We start from the raw sequence: 19,794 nt of genomic DNA on the forward strand, positions 1-19,794 counted from the left end.
TTTACAAAACATCACATGTTGCTTTAAATATTTAAAAAGATTAGCTATTTCAACATATTTGATGATTATGCGTAAATTCTTTTTTCACTAAATTCTTATTATGAAGATATTATGCAAAATAAAATATAATTTTATTTAGGAATAAGATCTCTTTACCATAAGAGGTTTAAATTTATAACAGATAATTTACTGTCAGCACTGGAAAAGTTCATTTCTAGTTATAAATGAACTTTGAACCTCAAAAGGGATGAAGCATAGGCAGATCCAGGGGGGCCCTGGGGGGCGCCCCCCCCTTTTCATGGGAAAAATTTGGTTGATTATATAGGGAATCATTGAAGCATGACTGGAGCGGCCCCCCCTTAGGAAAAGTTCTGGATCCGCCACTGTGAAGTAAGATTACATTTACAATATTGTACTTAGGTTTTTATTAATGCAAATAATGTGACTTCTTGTCTTGAGTATTGCAATAAGAATAATCAAATACATTAATATGAGGCAGGCATTACCTGTAAATGGGGACGAAGTCTGTATGAATTATTTTTTTGTAACTTAAATATTTGTTAAAAAAAAGAAACGGAAACACCGTAACGTTTCCGATTTTGGTTCTGTTGTTAGGGATTTTAGTTGTGACGTTATTTAAATTATGACGTCATGTGCAATGTAAACAAAGAAACGCTATCATCAGGTGACGTTTTTTCATATCAAGGAATTATTAAAAATGAAATTGGTATTGACCGTTCCTTCCTATTTTATACTAGACTGATAAATATATATTTTACTCAAAGTTTCATACAAACGAGACCGGAAAAAGGAAGTACATTGTACATTTCTGCGCAGGTCCGGGATTTCAAAACACGACAAAAAAAATTTGAACGATTTTGAGTTCATTAGTACAATGAAAAATTCGGGAAATTTTCCCGAATTTTTTTTTTTATTGAATTTTCTACTGTTATTGGGGACTTCGTCCCCATAATATGTGTAATAAATGTAGCTTTTCCTAAAATCACAATAATTGTTCTCACATTTTTGTTCATTTTTCAAGATATATAATATTAAATGCATCCAATAATTTCTACTTACAGTATTAATCATAATATGCATAACTTACAAGGTAAAAAAATTTCAAACTTTTTTTAAAATTATACACTCAAAAACAGAAAAAACCGGAAAAAAGAAAATGTAAGTTACCTTTATTTAAATGCAAATTGTTATACAGGTATTCATTTAAACTCCATATTAATCTGATGAAACATTATGCATGTGATGTCTGCTTTTCTTTGTGCTGTCCTAAACTCTCCGTGTGATGGCGATCGTTAGTCATGTCCCTGAATAATTACCAATTGTCCTCTACTTAAACTTCTGAAATTATGTGTGTAAATATATTTAAACAGTGACAGAGAAAATGACATAATTATTCTAAGTTATCAATAGTACTATTTTATGTTGTAACCACTCACCCGGAAAGACTACGATATATCAATTAAATGGACTATAGTGAGAAAAAGAGAGGGATTTGAATATCTCGTTTCTGAGACTATTAACTGTGTTATACATTTTTTATGGAATGCAGAAAACAACACTAAATTATTCACCAGTAATATGAAATTAAAATATTATATTTCTCACTTTTGACCTTACGATATTTAAGAAATGTAATACAATATAAACCAATAAGCTTAAGAATAAATATTATACAATTATAGCATAAGTATGAGCATGATGCATACCTGCCAAGTTTTCAAAATGCCCATGGGGGTTTTGCATGCAAGATGGCTGCCATACTCCTAACCAGGTGCTCCGCAGGGCACAGCTTTATACGATCGCAGAGGTCGAACCCTGAACAGTTGGGGCAAGTATGGACAAAACATTCAAGCGTGATACAGCTCTGAATTTGGATTGTGATCAAATTTTTGACATTACATGGTTTTTTTTTACACAAAACAAATGTCAAGATTTTACAAATCAATTAAAGATTTCTTCTTCAAACTTTTTAAATCTAAAATTAAATAGTTGACATAGCATATTGTAACGAAAATCGGTAATAGTTTATTTATTTCGATGTGAAATACCAGTTGTCTTTTCCTGTTAATTGTGTTTCTATATGTTTATAAGTTTCTCCATAGTTGGAGCACCGTCTATTTGTTAAAACACCCCTAAAGTTGGTATAATCTTGATTTTCAACCCTTCAAGTATAATGGACCGTTCCATGTGGTAGTATATAAACCAGCTCAAAACAGAGAAACTTTGTCAGTTTTATGTGGACCGTTGAAGTGATAACATCAGGGATTATTTTCCAACTGGTAAGTAGAGTGAATTCAGTGATTCAAAAGGATATATAAATAGTGTTTGGATTTATATGTGAATATTGCAATAGTGATTGTGATACAATGTATAAAGTGAATCTGATATATAAGTGGTTATTGTATTAATGAGAATACAATGTGTAGACTTGCTGGTGTTGCAAGTTGTACTATGTGGAAGTGTGAATACTTCATAGATTTGTATTAGTGAGAATACAAGGTGTTTACTTGCTGGTGTTGCAAGTTGTAATATTGTGGAAGTGTATTAGTGAAAGTGCACTGTGTTAAATCTTACCAGTTGGATAATATCCATTGTGTGGGAACTCAAAGGGATAGTTAGTGCGTGAGTTCAGCTGTGTTTATATGTATATATTCCTTGTGAATTGAAACATTGTGCAAGTGTAATTGTGTCATTGTGTTTTTGTGGTTAGTTGCAGACTAACAAGGTGATACTACATATTGGTGGACGTTGTAAATAGAAGTTGTATATATGTGATTCATACGTTTTGTGAGATACTTACTTGGTGCATGTTGCAAAGTAATCTGTTGGTGACATGGTGTAATAAAGGGCCGTATGCATGTTGCATAATAATCTGTTAGTGACATTGTGAATAAATCGGTCTGATACATGTTGCATAGTGATTGCATAGTGACATTGTGTAAATATATTTTGTTATGATACAGTGTGTTTATATATTGTGAATGAGAAACTTCGCCTTGAATTTTGATTTATGTGCATTGTGCTGTGTATATATTTTTCGTTGTAAATCCTTTTATGGATGTGTTGATTGTTTGAATAGGACCACTGGTTGTGGTGAAAAATTGAGTTGAACACTTGAAATCCTGATTTATTCAGATACAGATCCATTGATCGCCCGGTTACACGTTACAAATTTGGTGGCAGTTGTGGGATTTCATGTGTTGATTTTGTTACTGTAAATACTTATATGAATGTATGATTGGACCAGTTGTAATTTTTCAAAGTTACTTGTGTATTGTGTTTGTAGTCAAAGTATTGTGCATTTTTGTCAAGTAAGAAGTAATATTAAGTCAGACTGTCCGTTGAAATTGAAATGGCAGAAAGTCTGTTTGATTTGGAAATTTGACTTTTATCAAGTGAAATTGAAAAATTGGAAAATTGTTTTAGACACTGTTTTATGCAATTTCAGCCTCTTATTCTTTACAAAAGAAAAATGATTCAGGAATTAAAGATGGTGTTGAATTAATAAGAGATACTGTAGTGTTTGGAAGACAGTAGTCGTGAGTCTGAAAAGAGGAAGCATTTTGGGGTAAAGGATCAATGTATATGTGTATATAGATAGTTTTCTAGTTTTGTAGTGTAAATTATAGTGTACATAGTTAAATGTGAGTCCGTCGGATGGGGACGTTAAATCCGAGGCCCCATGTACAGGAAGATGTCACGCCCTGTGCATGTAAAAGACCCCTCCTGCAGATTTCGTTAAGAGTAGGCTCCTTGGGGCCGCTGCAGAGGCAAAATTTGTTAGGGACCTTTTAAATTTATCCTTTGGCAGTGACGCTCAAAATTGCAGACGTTAATAGAAAGAGTTTCATGTTGGAAACAGGGATATTTTGAAGTAGGAAGTTTTAAAAAAAATTTATTCGGACAAAAAGAGAAATACTGTGAATAGTGTTTGTGCATAAGAAGAAAGTTCAATATGTTTGATATGGCTGACTGGAATTTGGACATATAGGTAGACTTTGTATCTACGGGTTGTGCCTTGTGATGTCATCAGTTAAGACCTGATGGACAAAAAGGTAGCCTGACATTATTGTCGGATGTAATGGTGCCTGACGTTGTGGTCAGAAGATATGTCAAATGGAAATAGTGCCTGCACTATGGTAGAGTTTGGGTATGAAAAATGACCACTTTGATAGATGATTTATCAGCATGTCAGATGTATTCAAGGAGTCATGCGAGGACGCATGATTTTTGAGGCGTGGGTAGTGTAACGAAAATCGGTAATAGTTTATTTATTTCGATGTGAAATACCAGTTGTCTTTTCCTGTTAATTGTGTTTCTATATGTTTATAAGTTTCTCCATAGTTGGAGCACCGTCTATTTGTTAAAACACCCCTAAAGTTGGTATAATCTTGATTTTCAACCCTTCAAGTATAATGGACCGTTCCATGTGGTAGTATATAAACCAGCTCAAAACAGAGAAACTTTGTCAGTTTTATGTGGACCTTTGACAGTCAGGGGACTTACTTAAATGAGTGATTTTCTAAATCACTGATTCAAGTAACATTATTTCCATAAAGGTTGAAAGTAAGAGTTGTCTTTCTTTAATAATCACCTATTCAAGTAGTACAAAATAATCACTAGAAGAAGTGATTTAATTTTACTGTAGCTTTAAATATAGAATACTAATGATCCAGGGACTAATTATGTTTCTAAACTTATCAGAACCAACATCTGTGTTGTCTAGGATGACCAGGTCATTTCAGGTGATGACCTTGTACTGAATCTAGGATAATGACATAAAATCACTTGTTTAAGTATCATACCTGAATTTCCTTCCCAAAAATCACTTCTTTAAGTATCATTATTTTAATAACCCCCACTAATTTCAACACCCCAGAACAGTGAAATTTTTATCGCGAACAGTAGAATTTTATTACATAACCTGAAAGATGAAACCTTGAACTTTACAGGAAAAATACTCCCACTGCTGGGAAAAATCTGTTAAGCAAGTATCAGTTCATTATGTTAAGCCATTATTATAGCATTTTTTTCAACTAAAATAGAATTTGCAGCTAAATGACAGCATCAAAGGCATAAACCTTGATACTTAAAAGAAGCAAAAAAATCATTTTTTTTAATTTTACTAATGAAAAGATATTTTTTAAACCTATGTGTTTAAAATTTTGAAAAAACTACAAAATCACAATTTGTGACAAAACTTCGAATTTGCTACTCAAATAAGTGATTTAAAAATCACTTATTTCAGTAAGTCCCCTGACTGTTTGAAGTGATAACATCAGGGATTATTTTCCAACTGGTAAGTAGAGTGAATTCAGTGATTCAAAAGGATATATAAATATAGTGTTCGGATTTATATGTGAATATTGCAATAGTGATTGTGATACAATGTATAAAGTGAATCTGATATATAAGTGGTTATTGTATTAATGAGAATACAAGGTGTAGACTTGCTGGTGTTGCAAGTTGTACTATGTGGAAGTGTGAATACTTCATAGATTTGTATTAGTGAGAATACAAGGTGTTTACTTGCTGGTGTTGCAAGTTGTAATATTGTGGAAGTGTATTAGTGAAAGTGCACTGTGTTAAACCTTACCAGTTGGATAATATCCATTGTGTGGGAACTCAAAGGGATAGTTAGTGCGTGAGTTCAGCTGTGTTTATATGTATATATTCCTTGTGAATTGAAACATTGTGCAAGTGTAATTGTGTCATTGTGTTTTTGTGGTTAGTTGCAGACTAACAAGGTGATACTACATATTGGTGGACGTTGTAAATAGAAGTTGTATATATGTGATTCATACGTTTTGTGAGATACTTACTTGGTGCATGTTGCAAAGTAATCTGTTGGTGACATGGTGTAATAAAGGGCCGTATGCATGTTGCATAATAATCTGTTAGTGACATTGTGAATAAATCGGTCTGATACATGTTGCATAGTGATTGCATAGTGACATTGTGTAAATATATTTTGTTATGATACAGTGTGTTTATATATTGTGAATGAGAAACTTCGCCTTGAATTTTGATTTATGTGCATTGTGCTATGTATATATTTTTCGTTGTAAATCCTTTTATGGATGTGTTGATTGTTTGAATAGGACAACTGGTTGTGGTGAAAAATTGAGTTGAACACTTGAAATCCTGATTTATTCAGATACGGATCCATTGATCGCCCGGTTACACGTTACAATATGTTTCTGACACAGAATGAATATGGTCTAATGAACTTAAAAGTTTTTTTTTGCCTTTGAGCAATTCACTATGCTGTTGAATATTAATCCTCTCAAAAAAATGTTTGAAGAAATTTTCTTTTTATTTATGAAATCTGAAATGAGAAAAATTTAAACCCCCCCCCCCCCTTTTTTTTCACATCCCCGTTTCCCTTTTTCCAAAACTGATATCAATTCAAATTTCTAATGGAGTTTGCAACAATAACTACTCTTTTAAATAGATCATGAAATATTAAAATGTAAAATAAAGTGCTTGTTATCACTGAATGGTAAAGATTGGTTGGTAGTAAAAGTGAATATACATTGTTTATTATATAAAACAATAAAAAAAACTTCATCAGCAACATTTTATATTGGCAAATTTCCAATGAAGTTATTTACATAAAGTTATTGGCAAATAAAAATAGAAAATGACATCATAGTCATGTCTGGCAAATGTCCAACATACATTATCTAAAAACATTTTAGATAAGATAAGGAAAAAAAGCTTCATCAGCAACATTTTATATTGGCAAATTTCCAATGAGGCCGTAGTTTTTTTATTTTTTAGTTTTACGAACCCTCCTACCCTAATTTTTGCCAAATAGGAAAAAAAATAAAATTAAAAATGTTGATTTTTATTTTTTTTTCTCCTCCGACCCAGTGTTTTTCATGCAAAAAAAAAATAAATTTTAGTTCATAACTGCATGAAAGAATCTAAATTTATGCTCTTGGTGATTTAGTAAGTTGTTGCACATTGATTTTCAATTCAAACCTTGTCAAGAAAAAAAAATAGTTCATTACACTAGTAGAAAATCTCCTGGTGAAATAATAAAAAAAAAATTTGATATTAACGGTTGGTTTTAAAAAAAAATCAGCAGCAGCATTTTTTTTTTTTTTTTATTTTCGTCCTCCTACCCATTGGTTTTGTCAAAAAAATTCGTAAAACTAAAAATATAATAACTATGGCCTGAAGTTATTTACATAAAGTTATAGGCAAATAAAAATAGAAAATGACATCATAGTCATGTCTGTCAAATTTCCAACATATATTATCAACTACTATTCTATACAAAGAAAGATAACTCCAATTGAAAATTAATTGCTATTGCACAATATTGTGCAATTAGATATTTCTTGCTATTGTGCAATACTGTGCAATTGAAAATTTCTTGCTATTGCACAATACTTGATATGGAATCCTGATTTGGACCAACTTGAAAACTGGGCCCATAATCAAAAATCAAAGTACATATTTAGATAAAGCATATCAAATAAGCCCAAGAATTTAATTTTTGTTAAAATCAAACTTAGTTTAATTTTGGACCCTTTGGACCTTAATGTAGACCAATTTGAAAACTTGACCAAAAATTAACAATCTACATACACAGTTAGATTTGGCATATCAAAGAACCCATTTATTCAATTTTTGATGAAATCAAACAAAGTTTAATTTTGGACCCCCATTTGGACCAACTTGAAAACTAGGCCAATAATTAAAAATCTAAGTACATTTTTAAATTCAGCATATCAAAGAACTCCAAGGATTCAATTTTTGTTAAAATCAAACTAAGTTTAATTTTGGACCCTTTGGACCTTAATGTAGACCAATTTGAAAACGGGACCAAAAATTAAGAATCTACATACATAGTTAGATTCGGCATATCAAAGAACCCCAATTATTCAATTTTTGATGAAATCACACAAAGTTCAATTTTGGACCCTTTGGGCCCCTTATTCCTAAACTGTTAGGACCAAAACTCCCAAAATCAAACCCAACCTTCCTTTTATGGTCATAAACCTTGTGTTTAAATTTCATAGATTTCTATTTACTTATACTAAAGTTATGGTGCAAAAACCAAGAGTAATGCTTATTTGGGCCCCTTTTTGGCCCCTAATTCATAAACTGTTGTGACCTCAACTCCAAAAATCAATCCCAACCTTCCTTTTGTGGTCATAAACCTTGTGTTAAAATTTCATTGATTTCTATTCACTTATACTAAAGTTATTGTGCGAAAACCAAGAATAATGCTTATTTGGGCCCTTTTTTGGCCCTTAATTCCTAAACTGTTGGAACCAAAACTCCCAAAATCAATCCCAACCTTCCTTTTGTGGTCATAAACCTTGTGTCAAAATTTCATAGATTTCTATTCACTTAAACTAAAGTTATAGTGCGAAAACCAAGAAAATGCTTATTTGGGCCCTTTTTGGCCCCTTATTCCTAAAATGTTGGGACCAAAACTCCCAAAATCAATCCCAACCTTCCTTTTGTGGTCATAAACCTTGTTTTAAAATTTCATTGATTTCTATTCACTTTTACTAAGGTTAGAGTGCGAAAACTAAAAGTATTGGGACGACGACGACGCAGACGACGACGCCAATGTGATAGCAATATAGGACCAAAAAATTAAAATTTTTGTGGTCGTATAAAAAACCTTCAAGGGGGCCTTCAAATTCAGTGTTATGTTGTTTTTTGGCTTCTTCATACTTTTATATGTCTCAATTCATTGTAAAATTAATTGTTTTGTTTAAATTGTGGACATAATTGCTCTTTAAAAATTTCAATTTGGGAGCCTCCATTGGGGAAATCCCCCGCAAATAGTGACAGTTGGCAGGTATGATGATGAGGTCAATACGAGGTTATATTGACCTTAGAGAAGCATGTTGATTAAGGACAAAGTCGGAGGTCAATATGCTTCTCTAAGTTGATATACCATTATATTGACACCAAAAACAGGCTTTTATTGTTCTATAATTTAAACCAACAACTATTGCATGACTATTGTAAAATTGTGAACCACGCAAATCCAAACACAACGTTTAACAGTATTGGCCATGTTGGCATGAACACTGAGTTAATAAAATCTGAGACTACTATAGTCTCATATACAATGTACAAATGTACATCATCACTACATGTGATCAAGTTTTAATGAATTACAAATCCTTAAAAATATTTGATTAATAATATTTTCTATTTCTCATTTTTAACTGGGAGTTGTGTAAGAAATGTAACAGATATAGGAAAATGTGTGGTATGAGTTGCAACATAACACAACTCTCCATCCAAGTCATAAAAAATAATAGTAAACATTTATAGCTCAAAGAAAGGTCATCAACATAGAGCCTTGGCTCACACCTAACAGTAGGCTATAAAAGGTCCCACACTGAATATTATACTCTAAGTTATAGTACATTTGTATATATAAAGAGTATATATATATAAAGAGTATGTAAATGAGAGTGTAAATCCAATTTCTTCTAATTTTGACACTTAAAAATCTATAAGGTTGGGTAACATTTACTTCTTGACATTTTGCTTTGCATCACAGTAAAAACCTATATTGATTTCATTTGATATTTACGCCCTCTTGAAATGATAACTTAGTAAGTTAATGTTTCTGATTAGTTGCCTTAAATGATGTGGATAAGGTTTTATTGGGTAAAATAAGATATGGAACCTATAGGGAACATGCCCTGGAAAGTAGAAGTTATCAAATATGGAGGATAAAGTACAAGAAGTATAAGATTGAAAGTAATCAAAACCTGCTCAATATTTAATGCACCATGCTGACGTAAGCTATGATACTGAGATGCACTCTGTACCTTTAAAGAAAGGTTAAACGTGTATCAAAATTAATTTTGTTAAAGAAATTTCACCATAGTATGTTATCTGCAGAAAAATGATGTTATGACAAACATGAGAAATGAATTGCGTACTTAGTTGTGGTTTCAGGGCCATAGAGGATATTTAAAACAATACAATGTCAATGTATTTTGCTTCAAATCATAAAAAAAAACATTTTGCCTAACGCATATGTAACGGTCAGTGACAGTGATGTTTTTTACTATTTTGGACAATAACACCCTTCTTCCCTTTCTCATATCCTCCCCAGCTTCTGTTCAGTAATGTATTCAGGTTAATGACATTTTGTGTTTGTGCATACATTTGTCATGTTTGTTTAAATAATCCATTGAAAGCTAGTTGCTGGTACCAAGATAAATCATCATGAATCCAAGATGACTGGTCATTATTACCATGATTACAAAAATAAAGCTAAAAATAAATGCTGCAGAAAAAAACCAGAGAGCAACTGCTGTATTATTCGTTGGATTATCGATTTCCGTGGATTTCATTGATGCCTGGGAACCATGAATTCTTATGTATAATTTTCCATGTTTTCTTTTAAGAATTAATGTATGCAGACTTTGGAAAAACCACAAAATCAAATATCCATGAAATTGCAATTGTTTCTGAATCCATGAAAATTGGTACACTCAAAAATAAATCACATAAATGAATCCACAGTATTTTGATACTTTTTGTTTGATCTGACGAGTATTGAATTAAAAACAGCTTCAATTAATGTTATTTATAAGACAAAAAAGGATCTCTAAAATAAATAATTGTTCTTGATGCTATGCGATTCAGATTGGAATTTGAGCAGTATACATCATAGATATTTTTAAAATTTTGGTTTATGTTTTGCATTTTACTAGAAAAAAAATTTCAAACTCAAGCTTTTACATAGCTATAAATTTGGAATATATGTATATACAGTGTATGTACATGTATTTTCAAATTTCAGTATAATAATTTTATTCTTTTGAAATACAACATGAAATGTGTGCATTTCATTTAATTTCTAATTTTATCATGTTTTCTGTTTGCAGGGACTTATCAGCTTTCATCTAATTTACCATTTTATTATGTATTTTCAACAAATCAATACAAATTCAAAAATTGTCACTGAGCAGACTCTTCATTACAAAATCTGCAAATCATCAATCATTTCTGTCATGCTTCCGTGATTCCCTATATATTCAACCAAATATTCCCCACCAAAAAGGGGGGGCATCTGGATTCGCCTATGGTAATAACATGTTAATGTTTCTTTTCTCTGAATAACTTATTATACCCTTGACTCAGACGTTGTCAGATAGCAAGCATTATATTTTATAAATGTATAATTCATACTGTTAATATTAAACAATCTATCTTGTTTTGACAGAACAGAATATTTAGAGTTATTTATATATTATACATGTGTCTTTCGTGTAAAGATACAACCCTTAAGTAGCCACTAAAAATTTAGTTTCGTTTTGTCTAAAATTTTCATTTTTTATTCGATCGTTACTTATGCAACTGGTGAGTCGAAAATTATCCCCTAAACAGCAGAACATCGTCACAAAACTACATAATATTCAATATTTAGAACGATTTTACCTCTTTATTAGTGCAGAAGTCAAATTAATATAATCGTATGCTCCATAGACCAAACGATCGGTTTTCGACGAGACAAATCTGCATCTCGGCAGACACACATGGTTGTACTGAAGACACAACGCTTAAAACTTACTCTATATGTTGATATCCATTCTTTAGTACCTCATATTCATAGTATTCAAGTAGGACAACAACAGTTTGCATGCAGGAGTCAGCTTATTTCCTCTGCAACCGTAGCTGCACCAGTCAATCAATTTTACACATAACACTTACAAAACGAATTTGACAACAATGATGCACCATGGGTTTGGTGGAATTCCCCAATCTTTAGTTTTTCTGTGCAGTCACTAGTGTATTTTTTGTCGAGCCTGCAACTTTTGTTGCAGAAAGCTCGACATAGGGGTAGTGATCCGGCAGCGGCGGCGGCGTCAGCTAACTTCTTAAAAGGTTTATATTTTAGAAGGTGAAAGACCTGGATGCTTCCATACTAGATGCCTCATGTTACGAAGTTTCCGTCAGTCACATGTCCTTGACCTCATTTTCATGGTTCAGTGACCACTTGAAAAAAAAGTTAAGAATTTTTGTAATGTTGAATTCTGAGACTCTTATTATAAGTAATAGGATAACTATATTTGGTATGTGCGTACCTTGCATGGTCCTCATGCCCGTCAGACAGTTTTCACTTGACCTCGACCTCATTTCATGGATCAGTGAACAAGGTTAAGTTTTGGTGGTCAAGTCCATATCTCAGATACTATAAGCAATAGGGCTAGTATATTTGGTGTATGGAAGGACTGGAAGGTGTACATGTCCAACTGGCAGGTGTCATCTGACCTTGACCTCATTTTCATGGTTCAGTGGTTATCATGGTTAAAGTTAAGTTTTTGTGTTTTGGTCTGTTTTTCTCATACTTTATGCAATAGGTCTACTATATTTGTTATATGGAATAATTGTAAGGTGTACATGTCTAGCGGGCAGATGTCATCTGACATTGACCTCATTTTCGTGGTTCAGTGGTCAAAGTTAAGTTTTTAAGTTTTGGTCTTTTTATCTAATATTATATGCCAAAGGTCAATTATATTTGGTGTATGGAAATATATAATGATCTATATGTCAGTCCCGCAGGTTTTATTTGACCATGACCTCAATTGCACGGTTCATTGCACAGTGTTAAGTTTTTGTGTTTTGGTCTATTTTTCTTAAACTATAAGTAGTAGGTCAACTATATTTGTTGTATGGAAGCTTTGTTAGCTGTACATGTCTGCCTGGCATGGTTTATCTGACCTTGACCTCATTTTCATGGTTCATTGGTCTTTGTTTATCTATCTTGGTTAATGTTAAGTTTATGTGACAGTTGTAATAAAGCTTTATACTTAGGACTATCAACATAATATCAATAATTAGTAAAGAAGGCGAGACATTTCAGTGTGTGCACTCTTGTTTTATAAAAGCATTTGTTAACATATTAAATAAAAACTCTGAAAAAAAATCTCACTAGTAACAAAAAATTAAATATATAAGCAATATAACAGAAAGTTACAAATGCTGTCGCGTCCATGGTCATTTTTGGCTACTGTTAGCGTCAAATTGGTATAAATTTTATCATGATTTGTCAAAATATTCTTATCGTGATTCATCAGAGATCTCTATAATTATTGTTGCCATTATTTTTATTGTCTAATAGAAAATGTGCATTTATCAACACAAAAAATTACCTTTCACATCATTTGGCAAGAATTTTTACCATGATTATTTGCCTTGAAGGTACCCTCAGTCATTAATGCTGCATTTGAACAATTTTTTAAAAATATTTTATTGTCAAATTTTAAAAAGCTATATACTTTATGACCTATAATGTTTTTTTACTTTTACAAATTGTGACTTGGATGGATGAGAGAGTTGTTTCATTGGAACTCATACCACATCTTTTTATATCGATTTAGGAATTACTCTTTCAAACTTCTTAAACAATTAGTTTACAATGATACAGTTATGAGTATGAGTATACCATTAAGATAAAAGAAACATTTTGATATTTCAGAAAGATATTTTCCAGTTCAAACACAGCTCATCAAGGATATGTATTAATGTACAAACCAAAAGAAGCTAATTGAAGTCAACATGGAGAGATCTGTAGCAATAATTGGTGGAGGTATTTCTGGGCTGGTTTGTGCTGCTAGACTTAAGCAACTGAATATGAACAACGTTACAGTTTTTGATACAGGTACAAATGTATTAATAAAAATGAAATAAAAAATAATATTATAAATGCTAAAAATAAAATGTTATCTCCCTTGAAAAAATGTAAGAGATTTATACATGTTTATATTTTACAACTATATAATAATTTCTTCTAATCACTAATAATTACATTAGATGCATGTTTTATTGTAATACTTTATTCTGATTGGCTAACTGCACATCACATGTTATTCCATAAGCAGTTGCATTGCTGAATACAACTTTTCATTTAAGAATTGAATGCTGCTTTTTGTAAATTTATTGGGGTGTAAAAGCGTTGACCGAAGTACATTTTGTATGAAGCGCGGAAGCGCTTCATACTAAAAATGTGCGCACGGTCAACGCTTTTACAACCCTATAAAGTACTATATAATTACATTGTTTTAGCTAGAATCATGAAAACACGATTTTTATCAAGTTTTCATTTAATTTACCTGTGCACTTTATTGTGGGACCTCGTGTCATCATGAATGATAAATGTTATTGTCTAATACAATTGTTTTAGGAATAGCACGAGATGTGCAGTTGGCCAATCAGAATAACGTATTATAATGAAACATACATCTAATGTAATTATTCATGATAACACGTGGTCCAACAATAAAGTGCACAGGTGAATTAAATAAAAAAATCTATAAAATTCTTGTTTTCATGATCATAGCTAAAAAATGTAATTATAAGTATTGAATGCTTCTTCTTGTAACTTTATAGGGTTGTGAAAGCGTTGACTGTGCGTACATTTTTAGAATGAAGCGCTTCTGCGCTGCATACAAAATGTACTTCGGTCAACGCTTTTACACCCCAATAAATTTACAAAAAGAAGCATTCAATTCTTAAAGATATAACTTTTACTTGCAAAATTGTTTTTAAAATTTAAACTAAAGTAAACTAAACACCTTCATGATTTATTAAACTGTAGAAAGTGCATAAAGGAAAATAACAAAAATAATGATTGAACTCTGTAGAAAATTCAAAACAGAAAGTCTGCAATCAAATAGCAAACTTTTGTGGAAGAACTTTGGTTGATTATATAGGGCATCACTGGAGCATGACTGGAGCAGCCAACTTTTAAGGCAGTCTTTGCTCCTCTCTCCCTTATGAACATTTGTGGATCAGCCACTGCTTAAGACATGTAAGATATCATTTTGTGGTTTACTTTATGATTTTTACAAAATTTGTATTTTTAATCCTCCCCAGGTAAACATGGACCCGGAGGAAGATGTTCCAGTCGTACAATAAATGTAGATGGAAACTTGCATACATTTGACCATTCTGCTCAGTATTTTACTGTCTCAGATCAACGATTTGCCAAAATTGTCTCATTTCTTCATAAACAAGGGGCTGTGAAAATATGGAATGGTAAAATTGGACACTTAAAAGAAGGGAAGTTTACTCAGGATGACCAGCTGACTCAAGCCTTTATAGGCTCTGACGGAATGGTGTCCATTCCAAAATCTCTAGCTAGTCTTGTTCAAGTGAAAGGACCGTCATGGATTGCTCATGTTGAATGGGATTCGTCACTTGGAAAATGGAAGGTTGACAAATATGGCTACTTTAATTATTTGGTGATTGCTCATAACGGGAAATGTGCAGATAATTTAATGTCAAATGCAGGTGTACCAAACATTCATCATCTGTTACAAGTTAGGTTTAGTGATACTTTGAATATGAGAGAAAACAAAATGCAACTTTGTTCAATATGGGCACTACTTGTGGCATTTCCTTCTTCACTTAAACTGCCTTATGTTGCTGCTCATGTTGAAGACAATCAGATCTCCTGGATAGCAAACAACACATCCAAAATGGTTGCCAGGGCAACTTTAGGTAAATCAGTTGAATGTTGGACAATATTTAGTACCAAATCTTTTGCATCTGCAAACAAAGTTCCACAAGAACATATACCACCAGCAAAAGCCAAAGATATAACAAACACTCTTCTCACTGCTTTTGGTAGAGTAACAAGGATATATAAGCAGTTACCTCCCCCTTGTTTTACACGGGTACAGTTATGGGGTGCAGCTGTTCCCCTGAATGTTCTGCAGAATAAGGAAGAATGTGTATTTGATGGACAAAATAACATAGGGATATGTGGTGACTGGTTAGTTAGTCCTTGCATACAGGGAGCTGCTATTAGTGGCTTGGCTTTGGCAGAGAAGATACACAATAATTGCTCAGGTAAATTAAAATGTACAAGATAAAAATACCATCTAAATGTTTTAAATTCAATTTATGTTCCATTTTACAATTTATTAATACACAAGTACATAATAGCCAGGTTTAAGTTGCCAACAATACATTAAATAATCAGTATCTTATTTATTATGAAAACATATTCATTAAGTGTTTTATCTAGTGTATGTTAAAACAACAAAATTAATTCAGACAAAAATACTCTTAAAATAAAAATTATTTATTTATATATAAAATGTTGACAACCTTTTTTCTTGTGTTTTGAAATGTGATTAATAAACTAGTTAGTTGTACTTTTAAACTGAAGTTTTTATCCAATATAATTTACTGAGCTGCTAAGTGACCAATGAAAAAACGCTTTTAAATTAAATTTTTAGGCAGTACAAACTAAACCTTGACCATGCAGAGATGTGTTACTCTTTAATGAAGTAAAAACAAATGTCCACTTACCAATTCACTAAATATTTTTTCTGATTCTTATAAAAATTAGACATTTGAATTGAGGTTCTAAAAACAAGAATTATAACAGCTGGAAAAGAACAGGTTGACCCGGCAGTACAAGTCTCTGCTTAACAGTCACCTTTTTATAGCAGCCTTGACTGTACAGATATTAATATGTACCAAGTGCATTTACAGATTGTTACAAGGGAGACAATTCATGATTTTACTTTGAACTGTCATAGTCTTTATGATGATAATCCATTTTCTTCGTTAATTTGGAATATTTTTCTTTTGATGAATTATATACTCTCTTTATTACTGTTTGTAGGATCTACAAGAAATAGTACAGATTTACTCCCAAGATTCAAGCCAGCAGATTCAGAAACAATAGGAGCTTTTCCTTCAAATCCAGAAATGATATTTAACCCAAAATAAATTATTTATTTATTATGCCTTATTTGTTCTCTTTAATATGATTCCTAAAACTGTATTTCCTTGAGTCTTTAGATATGCAAGCTTACTATTTTTTTTCCATTTTTAAGAGATTATGAATTGTTGTAATTAAGGTGGTACCCAACACTTTCACTAGAATTAATTTGGCTCCTTTAATTTTCATAGAATTTTGTCAAAGTATTTACTTTCACCCTTTAACAAAAATATAAAAATTTCAAAAATTTCGAACCGACCGTTTTGTCAGAAAAATTACACTGGTTATAAAGCAGTTTGACAAACACTAATTTTGATCATTGAGAAGCTTATTATTCCCTTTACAACACAACATAATTAAAACATTAAGCTGACTTTACAGAGTTATCTCCCTGTAGTGTTAGATTTACTAGGCAAGGTATATAAAAAGAAATCAAAATGAGAAACAATTTAAGATAGAAAAGTTACAACCTCATTTGAGAAATGATACTTGAGGGGAATATTTTATCAGGTTCCAAATTGCCTTTTTCATTTGCCTGTTGAACTAATTGAAATTCATGTTATTGAGGGAATCCATATCACAGGTCACTAAAACTCTGGTAAACATTTAATCTCATATTTTTATATGTAAGATAAGGTTTAAAGTAGTATTTTATAACCCAATACTAACAGTACCGTAAACATTATAAAATTGAGAATGGAAATGGGGAATGTGTCAAAGGAACAACAACACGACCATAGAGCAGACAATAGCCAAGGTCACCAATGGGTCATCAATGTAGCCAGAAACTCCGGCACCTGGAGGCGTCCTTCAGCTGGCCCTAATTTGTATTCAATCAAAAAAAGATAAACCATATATAATCAGTATATGCACAGCAAAAACAAAACACTTAACACAAAGGAACAGTGTTTTTAACTGCTGCTCTACATCTCAAAGTCACAGTGTTTTTAACTGCTGCTCTTCCTCTCAAAGGAACAGTGTTTTTAACTGCTGCTCTACATCTCAAAGTCACAGTGTTTTTAACTGCTGCTCTACATCTCAAAGTCACAGTGTTTTTAACTGCTGCTCTACATCTTAAAGTCACAGTGTTTTTAACTGCTGCTCTACATCTTAAAGTCACAGTGTTTTTAACTGCTGCTCTACATCTTAAAGTCACAGTGTTTTTAACTGCTGCTCTACATCTCAAAGTCACAGTGTTTTTAACTGCTGCTCTACATCTTAAAGTCACAGTATTTTAACTGCTGCTCTACATCTTAAAGTCACAGTGTTTTTAACTGCTGCTCTACATCTCAAAGTCACAGTGTTTTTAACTGCTGCTCTACATCTTAAAGTCACAGTGTTTTTAACTGCTGCTCTACATCTTAAAGTCACAGTGTTTTTAACTGCTGCTCTACATCTCAAAGTCACAGTGTTTTTAACTGCTGCTCTACATCTCAAAGTCACAGTGTTTTTAACTGCTGCTCTTCATCTCAAAGGAACATTGTGTTTAACTGCTGCTCTTCATCTCAAAGTCACAGTGTTTTTAACTGCTGCTCTTCATCTCAAAGTCACAGTGTTTTTAACTGCTGCTCTACATCTCAAAGTCACAGTGTTTTTAACTGCTGCTCTTCATCTCAAAGGAACATTGTGTTTAACTGTTGCTCTTCATCTCAAAGTCACAGTGTTTTTAACTGCTGCTCTACATCTCACAGTGTTTTTAACTGCTGCTCTACATCTCAAAGGAACAGTGTTTTTAACTGCTGCTCTACATCTCAAAGTCACAGTGTTTTTAACTGCTGCTCTTCATCTCAAAGGAACAGTGTTTTTAACTGCTGCTCTTCATCTCAAAGTCACAGTGTTTTTAACTGCTGCTCTACATCTCAAAGGAACAGTGTTTTTAACTGCTGCTCTACATCTCAAAGGAACAGTGTTTTTAACTGCTGCTCTACATCTCAAAGGAACAGTGTTTTTAACTGCTGCTCTACATCTCAAAGGAACAGTGTTTTTAACTGCTGCTCTACATCTCAAAGTCACAGTGTGTTTAACTGCTGCTCTACATCTCAAAGGAACAGTGTTTTTAACTGCTGCTCTACATCTCAAAGGAACAGTGTTTTTAACTGCTGCTCTACATCTCAAAGGAACAGTGTTTTTAACTGCTGCTCTACATCTCAAAGGAACAGTGTTTTTAACTGCTGCTCTACATCTCAAAGTCACAGTGTGTTTAACTGCTGCTCTACATCTCAAAGGAACAGTGTTTTTAACTGCTGCTCTTCATGTCAAAGGAACAGTGTTTTTAACTGCTGCTCTACATCTCAAAGGAACAGTGTTTTTAACTGCTGCTCTACATCTCAAAGGAACAGTGTTTTTAACTGCTGCTCTACATCTCAAAGGAACAGTGTTTTTAACTGCTGCTCTACATCTCAAAGGAACAGTGTTTTTACTGCTGCTCTTCATATCAAAATCACAGTGAGGCTTTTAATGAGGAGAAAAAAAATTCACCTCTGTGGAAGATTTTAGAACATCAATCACATAGTCATATGCTTCTGATTCAGAGGAGCTTGAAACAAAGTGTAACAAGTTTTCTTGTCTTGCCAGCAAAACACATGCAGCAGGGATGTTAATCAGGCGCAAATGTCATTTGCTCTTAACATAAAGCTTTATATTGCAAAAGGTAGAAGATCTTGGTTAAGTGAATACTTGAAAAAAAAGTTACGATTTAAAATAACTATGTGCGTACCTTGCAAGGTTCTTTTGTCTGTCAAATAGTTTTCACTTGACATCACCCTCATTTCATGGATCAGTGAACAAGGTTAAGTTTTGGTGGTCAAATCTATATCTCAGACACTATAAGCAATAGGTCTAGTATATTCAGTTTATGGAAGGACCGTATTAAAGGTGTACATGTCCAACTGTCAGGTGTCATCTGACATTGATCTCATTTTCATAGTTCACTGGTTATATGGTTCAGTTTTTGTGTTTTGATCTGTTTTTCTTATACTGTATGCAATAGGTCTACTATATTTGGTGTATAGAATGATTAGGTGTGCATGTCTATC

General features: G+C 32.6%; 2 protein-coding genes across 3 annotated transcripts in view; one reads left to right on the top strand and one right to left on the bottom strand.

Annotated features, from left to right (window-relative positions):
* LOC139481631 (uncharacterized) overlaps positions 1–11,733 on the bottom strand; it is a 35,916-nt gene extending 24,183 nt beyond the window's left edge. For both annotated transcript variants that reach the window (XR_011654653.1, XM_071265064.1), the window contains exons 1-2: positions 11,594–11,733; positions 1,189–1,359 (exon numbers count right to left, since the gene is read on the bottom strand). The gene's annotated coding sequence lies outside the window, so the exon portion shown is untranslated. The remainder of the gene's footprint in view (positions 1–1,188; positions 1,360–11,593) is intronic.
* Positions 11,734–13,506: 1,773 nt separating this feature from the next.
* On the top strand, positions 13,507–16,782 carry LOC139481632 (renalase-like). The gene is made up of 3 exons (XM_071265065.1): positions 13,507–13,684; positions 14,899–15,876; positions 16,661–16,782. Exons 1-3 carry the CDS (start codon positions 13,582–13,584, stop codon positions 16,765–16,767), a joined length of 1,188 nt encoding a protein of 395 aa, XP_071121166.1. The 5' UTR covers positions 13,507–13,581; the 3' UTR covers positions 16,768–16,782.
* The last annotated feature ends 3,012 nt before the right edge of the window (positions 16,783–19,794 follow it).

Source organism: Mytilus edulis, chromosome 7, assembly GCF_963676685.1.
Source record: "Mytilus edulis chromosome 7, xbMytEdul2.2, whole genome shotgun sequence".
NCBI classification, from domain to species: Eukaryota; Metazoa; Mollusca; class Bivalvia; order Mytilida; family Mytilidae; genus Mytilus; species Mytilus edulis.

What these genes read in the sequence shown, in the direction of transcription:
- LOC139481632 (XM_071265065.1), top strand. Translation starts at nt 13,582, where the DNA reads ATGGAGAGATCTGTAGCAATAATTGGTGGAGGTATTTCTGGGCTGGTT. An exon ending in CGTTACAGTTTTTGATACAG is followed by an intron (nt 13,685 to 14,898) that starts GTACAAATGTAT and finishes AATCCTCCCCAG; the next exon opens with GTAAACATGGACCCGGAGGA. An exon ending in GATACACAATAATTGCTCAG is followed by an intron (nt 15,877 to 16,660) that starts GTAAATTAAAAT and finishes TACTGTTTGTAG; the next exon opens with GATCTACAAGAAATAGTACA.